Source organism: Pocillopora verrucosa, chromosome 8, assembly GCF_036669915.1.
Source record: "Pocillopora verrucosa isolate sample1 chromosome 8, ASM3666991v2, whole genome shotgun sequence".
In the NCBI taxonomy this organism is placed as follows: Eukaryota; Metazoa; Cnidaria; class Anthozoa; order Scleractinia; family Pocilloporidae; genus Pocillopora; species Pocillopora verrucosa.
The window spans coordinates 13,967,623-13,978,269 of NC_089319.1; the positions used below are offsets into that span (position 1 = coordinate 13,967,623).

At 38.8% G+C, this 10,647-nt stretch overlaps 1 protein-coding gene across 1 annotated transcript; it reads right to left on the bottom strand.

Annotated features, from left to right (window-relative positions):
- Window positions 1-1,171: 1,171 nt before the first annotated feature.
- Window positions 1,172-9,629, bottom strand: LOC131798644 (uncharacterized). Its single transcript, XM_059116347.2, has 4 exons — window positions 9,542-9,629; window positions 8,473-8,570; window positions 6,834-7,781; window positions 1,172-2,121 (listed from the first exon to the last, which is right to left on the bottom strand). Exons 3-4 carry the CDS (start codon window positions 7,756-7,758, stop codon window positions 1,172-1,174), a joined length of 1,875 nt encoding a protein of 624 aa, XP_058972330.2. The 5' UTR covers window positions 7,759-7,781; window positions 8,473-8,570; window positions 9,542-9,629.
- Between the last annotated feature and the right edge of the window lie 1,018 nt (window positions 9,630-10,647).

Below are 10,647 nucleotides of genomic sequence, written 5' to 3' on the forward strand. Positions count from 1 at the left end.
AGGAACTGAACTCTGTACAAGGCTCCTCTCGGATAGTCTTGTATGTCGCCTTATCACACACACAGCTTGTTGATTTCACCTAAGTTTGTGCATTCAAATGCTTATTCCCGATATGGGGAGAACAGAGGTCACAAGGAACAGAGCCCAACAGAAACAGAGTCTATTTTTCTTACTATCTTGCCTCTTTTTGTTTCCTTTTTCTCCCTTATAGGACATACGTCATGGTGAAATATGACGAGAATATTGGCCCGTTGTCTAAAAACGAATATATGAAAGGCACTATCTAGCTCTATCTCTCTCCACCCCTTTCCTCCCCCCCCCCCACCACCCCACAGTGAGGAATGGCCTTTGCCATACGCGAAGCCTTTAAGTTAACTTAACTTTTATACTATCCACACTTATACACTTTAAGCTTGATCATCTCTTCTACTCTTATTTCTCTCCCATTCATTAGCTCTATCGTTTATTGATGGCAAATTTAATTTACATACTTTGCCAACGTTTGTTATTGCATTTCGCTTTTATAGACATGGATCGCGCACGAGGATATATCACACGTGATTCTTGTTCTTCGTTTGAAATTTAAACCGAGATAAACAAACGTTCTAATATTTTTACAAAAGAAGAGATAAGCTCGCTTGACTACAAAGCTCTACCACACCAAGAACGCGAAACTTTCAGCATCCTTCTTTGTAAACGTTCTGACGATGAAATGTCAGGGGCTTAACAAAGATTATTTTTTCGTTTGGCCATGGTCATTATCTGTCCATTATTAGTTCGCCGTTACGCAGTTCCACCAACTAGTTGGGTAAATTAGCTTAGTTTATAATGCAGTGAGACCCTGGACCGTTAACTCGAACTGCAGTGGAAAACGAGAAAGACTGCGGGGTTGTCGAGTTAGCTACAAGAAAATGACAGCAAATTATGCTGTGGTAACATAGATTTGAGTTCGAATTAACTAACAGTTAGAGTTACCTGTCGTGGGCTCCACCTACTCAAGTATTGCGATGGGATTTAATCTCTCGCCCTTCAGGAACCTTGTTCTGTGCATCCATCAGCAAGGGTAGCGTGCCAAACGCAGTGCCCCTTTAAGTTCCTGTGTTTTTTAAAATGATTGTGACAGTAACGATGTTTTAAATATAAACTTTTAGAATTAAGAATGTAGGTAAGATTAGTTAAGTGCAAAGCCGTGGGATCTATTGATTGGATGTACCACTCGATTATCACGTCTTCTAAAGCGAATCAAAGACAAGAGATGTGTTCTGAACTGACTGCTTTGAAAACTATAGACAATAGGGTTAACACAAGAGTTAAACACAATAAGAGCGAAGGCAACTCCATGATGAATGGCCTGTAATGTAAATACACCAAGAAATCCAAGAAAGTAAATGATAAGTTCAGGTCCCCAGAAGAGTACATAAATGATTGTTACGGCTATAACCATTTTTGTAACTCGTTTTCTATACCGCAGCATTGCCTTCTGAGTAGCTTCCGTGGCCTTTTCTTTAGTGAACCAAAGACGGTATATTATTTTATAATATAATGATCCCATTATTCCTATAGGTATTATACCGGCTACAAACGACCATCCGACTGTGTACATCTTAGCGTAAATCTCTTTTGGCCACTGATGTCCACACATTTGGGATTCTTTTATATAAGTAGTTATGAAGAAACCAGGACCAGCCCAAATGAGAGCTAGCGTCCAACTGACAAAAATGAACACCCTTAACCTGCCACTTGTAAGCTTGCCTCGATGACGGTGAGAGACAATGACAGCGTAGTAGCGCTCAATGGCGAGGCCAACTAAATTGAAGATAGAACATACTGCACCAACCCAACCCAGGGTTCCACCTGTTAAAAACTTGCAAAGAAATATTGCTGTCAATGGCTCAGCATCAGCAAGTGTTGGCTCCATGAGAAATTGGATGCTGGCAAAAATCGCCACAGTCATATCCGAAGCAGCCAAGTTTACAAGCAAGTAGTTGATTGGCCTTTGCATGGACTTGTTCAGGAGAACAACGAGAATGACCATAGCGTTACCGATAAGATTGATAGCAATCAGAATTGAGTAAGTAAGCGTTAGTCCAAAGAAAAGAGCGTCCCCCATCTTTGGAGTTCCTGGAAAACAGGGGAACATTACTTAATTGCACAGTGTGGAATAAATCATTTAATGATGAAGGACAAAGACATTCGTTACAGTGGCCCTAAGCATTTTAGCTTTCGTGATGCCTGTATACCATTTCGTTGATGGATCGATACTACTCCGTATGTTCTCTTGAAAAAGTAGCCAATCATTTTTGACAATGTGTTGATCATTTCCTTACACACTTTTAGAAGGTGAAGTGAAGTCGGCAATGGAACTAAGTGGCTCACACAGCCGGAACATGTTTCGGTTTCCGTATCATTAGGCCGGCGACTATAGCTTTTGCTCTCCCACTGAATCGGGGTGCTAGTCTATCGCAGATTACCCCCAGCATTTACCCTGGTTCCCCTAACAAGTTGTCGGTACCAATTCATACTACTGAGGAGAGAAAAGCTCCTGTGAGGATAAAAGTAACTCCAGGAATACAACACAATGACCTGGTCAAGCTTTCCAACGCGGACTTTCCGACCCGGAATTCAGCGCAACAATAGTAAGGGCTACCGTGTCTCTCACTGAACACCCTTAATTTTAACTTTACGTGCCTGTACGTCAGAAATAAGTCTAATGACCCCTATCTTTTATTACTGAATTACAATCAATATATCAACAATCGTCTTGCAGTAACAGTTTATAACAACTCGTAATTGTTATGTGTTTGAGAAGTGATGAACTTGTCGAGAGTTGATAGGGAATTTTACGCATACCATTTTCAAAGAAACGCAAATAAGTTTGGAAGCACAACTAACCCCTTAATCATATATGTTTATATTTGGCCGAACTAGCTTTTAAACCTTTAACAGTCTTTCTGCTCGTTCTACCATATCATCAAAGCTTTAGCAAAAAAAGCTGGTTTCACTCATCCCATCACGATGTGATTTTTGCAGCTCGAATTTTAGAGACCATTTCACCCCTCCTCTTACCTCTAATCTAAGTTCTAGATTTCGAAGCTCTCTTGTTTTTTAAAATGTGTTTGACCTACAGCTTCTGAATTTATTATCGGAATCGTCGAGCAGTTCAGGCATGTAAGGTGATCATGGGCTATAATACCTCTGGGAAAGTTTTGCATTTCATTTTTTTCGTTTGGTCGATGATACTGTCAGTTACAACACGAATTACTTCTCTTAAAGAGAACAAAATATCTTAGCAATTTAGGTCGTTAACCTCTAAAATATTCGCCAAGAACTGGGCGTAGGGAGGGTAAAATTTCTATTCATTTGACCAATCAAACGTATCGACGTGCTCTGGAAGGAATAAGTTTTTCCTGACGTCTTATTTACTGACCGTGAAAGACTTAAGAAATTGTTTTACACTGGAAGCTTGCTTTGCGGTTTACTTTGGTGACCAGAAGGTTGTTTCTGTGGTTACGAGATTACATCCTTGGAATTTGGTAACCATCCTCTTCTTTAGGTTGATTTACCATTTTACGATTAAGTTTTGAGTTTCTAAAAACAAAAAGCCACCGAGTGACATTAATTTGATGTCCTACAATTTCCAAAGAACCTAGCAATTTGTGCAATATGTACAATATGAGCTTAGTTTAGAAATGGGTATCAGTCTCATTACCTCCATCGACTGTAAAGCAAAAATTGAACTCACAAACATGAACTCTGTACATTATTTAACCTGTTTCCAAAAACGTCATTGAACGATGACAATTGAATTTAAACCATGATATCGGCCCGGCCAAACGACGAGTACTTGGTCGGGCCAAAAATAGCAAAGTTCGATGCAATTGCTTGCCCCTATTTTACTCCGTCATTTTTATTTACCCGGCGGTCAAGGAAAAGTCAAAGTCACGTAAACCTATAAATGGGATGAGCAACCGTCGTGGTGAAGTTAAGCTCTGCTGCAATTCCCACAAAGTATATACAACTGTCACCACTTGAGACATTTTGTAAGTTTTTCAGAATATCCTTAAAGTAAACTCATATTACAGTAGAGATCAGCTGAGACTATATTTAGAGAACTTCCATTTAAGAATAGTATCCTAAAATTTTAATACGACGAGAGTATGTCTATCAAAGGCGATAGATATTTTTAATACTTACGTTTTTCTGCAGGGATATGATGGAGAAGTCGTGTTCCCAACTACCTTTGCCTGAGAAAATCACAGCTCAGGCGCGTCAAAAACACTGCACCTGTCAGCTGCGCTACAACACCTCTCGGGATACATGTGATATGTTTACAGCACCAAAATTCTTCCAATTAAAAGTAATGAAAATTATGAAACGACAAAATTTACAAAAAGGGGTCTATGCAGGAAGCTGAAAACAAACTTAATATGGGTTGGTGAGGCACTCTATGACTTACTAGTGATCTTAGTGTCACGTATGCTTTGACACCGCTACTATGAATCTTTCACGGCATGGCCGGCCCTCCAATGTCAGTGGTGTTAAAAAGGGTAAACAAACTATTTTCCAAAAGATAGAAGGGAGAAAACTAAACAATAAAGAATATTGGGCTGCTATATAATTTCAATCTTTTTTCCTATCAGAAAGCATAATTTTTTGCGAGAAAATTCTTCTAGAGCAAGCTTTATCATATAAATATCAGCATTTAAAGATACTTGGAAATATCGCCTTATAATTGAACTTGCAATTAAAAAAGCGCACAGTGATATTTATATGAATCCCTTTTAGTTTTGACGCCATCGAGTAAAGTGGTTTATTGTTATCTACATTTAACGTAATTGACTATTACTGCTCGACCATTTCTTTTCAATGTATAATTACAGAAGACCAATTTTCTTGCCGTGGTCGATGTTCATAAGCACACCATCGGGAAAGTAATCTTAAAAGATCGATTTCCTGGTTTTCAATTAAGTAAGAGCAAAACAGAGCAAGATAGATTCCCACTGTGATAAAATTGCTTTACATTGCCGGCAAGCTTGTGTGGCTAATATCTTAGCTAGTAACAAAATTTTCATCTGTCCTAACCTTAGGGTGGTTAAGAGATTTTTTTAAAACTTGACTTGAAAGGAATACCCTTTCCAAAAACAGAATTGTCTCGAGTATACGTCCAAATATGTAGAATGCAGGTGCTCCAAAAATCACGTTTAAAAGCTTATTTGCTTGGTGACTGCGATTAGCGTTTCGACAATTCTTATAAGAAAGTCTTCCTCGTAACTAAGTTGAAGAAATGCGAACATATGGTACTCTCGGCTTCCAACTATGCGCCGAGTGTCGTTTCATCAGTTTTGGAAACGAAATATTTGTGCAATATTTTCAGGCTTCTCGTTTGATTGTGACATTATTCTCCTAATTATACGGTTGAAATTGTTTGAAAAAGATCGATAGTGATCATTTTTTAACAATTGTGGTAGAGGAGGCCCTGCAAGTTTAAAGTTTCAACCTCATACAGTTGATACAGTTTTTCTGGGTCGCGTTCAAACTTTTTCGCCACAAATTTTAGGAAGTAGTTTCCGTCTCCTATTCTTTGCACGCGTGTTGTTGGACATAGTGTTTAATGGCGACTTAGCGCACTTTCCTAGTCTAGCCTTAAACTCAGATAAAAAAATGCATGTTGGTCGAACCATTTCATGATTTCGACTGAAGAAGATTACGTTCTGCCTTAAGGAAAGAGTGGTCAAATTTGGGAGTAAACTGGTTTAAACTTGCTTTCCCTCAGGGGATGAACGCACCAAGGAGCCAGGTGGCGAACTTGCAATGAGGCAGAGCTAGTATGGTAATTTTTGTTCTGTTGTAGGTGAATTCCATCGTACATCTACCGATACACTACAATACAATTTATTTTACGTCGGTAACGTAGGGGGTGGTTACCCAATCCCCCAAGCCTAATGGCTCATGTTGAAAACGCTTGACAGGTAAAATACAGATGTGTACATAAATATATGTACAAGTTAAATATATGTATACATGACGAAAAAAACGCAAAAATATCACCTAGCCCCTTACCCCTAATCTTAATCCTGAACCTCCCCTGAAACTCTACCAGCACAGTTCTTAACGTGTAAAACTTACATTTTTCCAGCTTATTTTTCAGGGGAGTAGATATTCCCAACAATAGAGGGAAACAATATTCTAAATGAGGTAACACATATGTTTTGTACAAAGAGATCATAATAGAGGAAGGTATAAGACGCTTTATTCTGCGGAGAGCGGCGATTTTTGCATATGCCTTTTTTAGCGTAATTGTTACGTGATCTTTGAAGGAAAGTTTATTGTCCAGCGTAACGCCCAGGATCTTTAGAGTCGGCTTTATGCCAATAACCTGCTGCGGGTCCACAAAGAATTCAAAATTGTAGGAACTGCCTGTAGTAGCATGAACATGATTCAAATTTAAATTCTAAAAGAGTCTCATAGCTATACGTCATGTATGTACTTAATACTCTTTTGTTCACTGATATTCATGGTCCAGTTATATACATACTTTTTACCATATTTCAGTAAATGATACGTATATACTAGACAAAGTGCAAATGGGAATAGTGGGTAATAACTCTTCACCACCTTGTAATCCACGCAGCATGATGATTCAGCAATTTTCGATTTTCTCGTACACTCGTTGTGCCCATTGTCTTCATAATTTCTTATATACAGCTCTCAAAAAGGTTTATTGGGTTAAATTTTAAAAGTAGTTTATCGGTAACAAAAACTGAATCCTCTGTTCTTGTTTCAGGTACCCACGGTAAAAGATTGTAAGCGCCCAGTTAGCGATTTGAGTTAGCGCGTTTGTGATGTACTGTTGCCGCCTGGGAAAATGCGACTTTTGGTTTGTTTGCAACGAATAAGGTCAGATACATGGCGTCTGAAAGTGCTGCTCTGGAGGCTGTATATCACGGGATTGATACTTGAATTGAAAACGATCAAACTCAACGCAATACCGTGATGAAGATATGTTAGTTTCATAAGCCCAGTAAATCCCAGAAAATAGATTGAAAGCTCAGGAACCCAGCATAGAACATATATGAACGTCACTGCAACAACCATTTTTGTAGCTCTCTTTCTACAACGAAGTAAGGCCCTCTGGGATGCTTCTGTAGTTGTATCTTTTGTGAACCACAAACGGTAGACCACTCTTGAGTACAACCCTGCCATAGCGCTGATTGGAATCAAACCAGCAAGAATCGTCCAACCTATCGTGTAAACCTCCGCGTACACTTGTTTCGTCCACTTGTGACCGCAAGTGTTTGTACCTGGAAAGAAGACCATCCTCCAAAAGCCTGGAATGGTAAAGACAACAGAGAAAAACCAGCACAAGATGATCAAAAGCAGGATTTTCCTCTTGGTGAGTTTAAGTCGTATACTGCGAGGATGCAGGACAGCGCAGTAGCGTTCAAAAGCAAGAGCTATTAAGGAGAATATGGAAGCTATTGCACCTATCCAAGCGGGGTTCCCTCCTGTTAAGAACTTACACAGCAGTGTCCCTTTGGCTCCAGTTGGGTGTGATATGGCCGGTGAAATGATCAACTGCACACTGGAGAATAACGCCACAGTCATATCAGCCACGGCTAAATTCATTAGGAGATAATTGATCGGCGTCTTCATGGACTTGTTCAGCAAAACCACAGAGATTACTAGGGAGTTCCCAATAAAATTTACAATAACCATGACTGAGAAGGTCATAGCAAAACCGATGTACAATGGCGACATTCCGTAGTTTCCTTTTCTGACGCCTGAAACAGACCAGAGTTCACGTCTATGTGACAAAACATTTTACCAGAGCAGTGATGCGACAACCCTTCCTTCCCCGAAAAATCATATTTGTGGAAAAAAGGTTTTTTCGTTCGTTATAGCATATTTAACAATAGAGTATCGATATGTTGTGTCACTCGTATCCTACCTGTTTAGTCGATAATGTTCAGTAACCAACCTCAAAAGTGGTCTAAGCTCTTATTTAAGAGTGGGAAAAAGGAATAGGCCAAAAAATTATTTTCTTGATGAGGTTAGTAAAGTGGAACAATTTAGTTAAGAGGGATCCGTAAACCTTAAAAGTTTGGTTTAGAAGAATCTTTCACTTATCGCATTTGTGAAGAGGACATGACTAGCCAGTTGATAATAACACGCGAGTATTGAAAATTAATGGAAAAATGTAATTTAAACGAATATTTAAATGAATATAATTTAAAATAGAAAAAAACAATACATGATATATCTTAAAACAGCCGCTATCCAATATAGATGCAAGCTCAGAATTTGCATACGTTTCACTTGGTAACAGCTTTTTATCAATGTTTTTTTAGTTTGATTTGCCTCAACACTTTTAAGCAAATACCAATGCGATAGTTGCTATTGTGTGTAAACTCGGAGAGCTAATTGCTCCCAAGTTGGACCATCCCGACAAGTTCTCAGCAAAGCTTTACATACCTCGAGGCTAAGTTGATTGTCATGGATTCAATTTTTGTATGATTTATGTAAAACCCAGGCAGGTAGATTTAAAGGATTCGACTTCCGTTGAGGAGGAGCTGAGAAAACAAAAAATCACATGACGCTAAATAGTGTCACCAAATCTAAATAAACAGGTAGAATAAAGTAAACAGAGGGCATGGTTTGAACAAGGGAATGACCAAAGATTTAATATTTCACATTCAACCAGGCACTAGCTTAACAAATGCAAGAAATATTGCAAATACTAAAACAGGGTGTTCACTTAGAACCAGCTTTACTTTTAACTTTGACCATTACGCATGTCGTGCAGATTCAAAAACAAGAAGGGGACCAGTTTCCCAATTACTTTCGTGTGAGTTTCTGGTCCTAGAAGTTTTTTCTTAAGCTACAGTAAATGAAAGTTGAAGCGAGATATCTCGTTATTCTTAAAAATAATATTGGCAGACGAATTGCACAAGCAGTACGATGTGATCAGTGGATTTTCTGCTGCGTGATACAGCTACTTTTACGTAAAACTTAGTAAAATACACTCTATATATCTTTACCTTTCTTTCACTTGAGCTTTTATTTTAGTTATTTTCTTACTACGTATTACTTCGCGTGAAATCTCTTACCCTCGCATTAACCGGGGAATACAATTAATCATTTCCAGATTTATTGAAGTACCTAGTGTTACCCTCTGTTTTATTTTCTCTCCTATAGACACATGGAATTCGTCGGATCTGATTGCGCTAATTTGAGTTTTATAGCCGGTGATCAGGATCACTGACTAAGCTCTCGCGTCCCACCTTACGAATTTCAGCGGGTAACTTTTCTCTGCTTGTGAAAGAAAAGTAAGTAAAGGCCTCGGTCAAGTAGTCGAAAGATAAGGTTATTCAATGGAGAAATCGTTATCTAGCGGATAGTGTTATCACTTGAAAACATACCGCACTATCCACCAAAAAAAAAATATGTCTAGTGGTTAACGATATCCATCCCTAATCACTCAGTAGAAATTCCGTATAACAGTTTAGACATGAATTACCTGTCTATGAAACAAATTCACTACCTTAAATGTTTCCTTAGACAATCATGTTGGCTGGCTGATTTGAATGATTTCAGAAATACTACAAACTTATGAGCCGGCTTGTTATAAGCAACTACAGTGCAAACCGAACCAAATTAAAGCTTATTTTAAATTATTCTGTGCGTCATAAAAACAAGTTGACATTTTCGTGTCCATGCATTTTTAATTTAAACATTTTGAGTGAGAAATGCCAATCAAGCGGTGAAATAGGCCAGCTGATTACAAGCAATGCATGTTATGTATGAGGCCATTTCCAACCTTTTGGTAGAGCCTTTTGACCAGAGGAGGTAAGGTCAAGTAAGTCAGTAAAAAGGGAGGCCAAACCTTCGGCAGTACGGGGTCTTTAGTCTGATCTATACCAGGCTCTCGGTGATTTGTAATGAGCAAAGAGCGGGCGCCCAAAAAACGGCAGAGGGGAAAATGTCGTTTCCCTGAAAACTTTAACCGCTGTTTGTCGCTTGCTTCTGTGGTCCTTTCCCCGTCTCCAATGGTATTGACTGAGAGCCTGGAAAAGGCTATTTCTAGTTGCCCTAAAAGTGACTAAAAAGAGTGACTGAAAAATGTTTTCGCGTTAGGAAAATGCACGAATAATTGGATTTTTCCATTTCATCCAATCTTCATTGTATAGTTTCTGTAAAAGATGTCTTTGAAAATGTCGTGATCACCGAATGGCCTGGAAAAAAGCTCCGAGGATTAGCAACAAAAGTTGTTGGTCAAATGATGATGGAAAAATGAAAAGAAGGTTGTATTGAAAAAATTGCGGTGTTCAACCCTCATCCATTCTCATCGACTGAAAAAATTAAGAGGAAACGTACCATAGTGGCCCATAAGCATAACAGATCAAAAAAGAAAACGATGAAGAGGATAGTTTTAAAAAATTGTTAGTTAAACACGTGACCAGAATTTTCCAGGTAGGATTTATCCCAAGCCGGTGGGGGAGTATTTCTTTGTTGGCAAACTCTAAATCCCACTTAATCCCCAAAGCTACCTGAGAATCACTTCTATAGCGTGATTCGATCCCTCAACGCTGATGACTTCCGTTGTAACCGGTGCTCCACAATTACCGCTCGACCGTCTGGAAACTTCTT

Excerpts from the sequence above, each read along its gene's own strand:
- LOC131798644 (XM_059116347.2), bottom strand. The coding sequence starts at position 7,758 with ATGTCGCCATTGTACATCGGTTTTGCTATGACCTTCTCAGTCATGGTT. Across the intron at positions 2,122-6,833 it reads CAACAGTACATCACAAACGC|GAACTCCAAAGATGGGGGAC; the intron begins GCTAACTCAAAT and ends CCTGTTTTCCAG.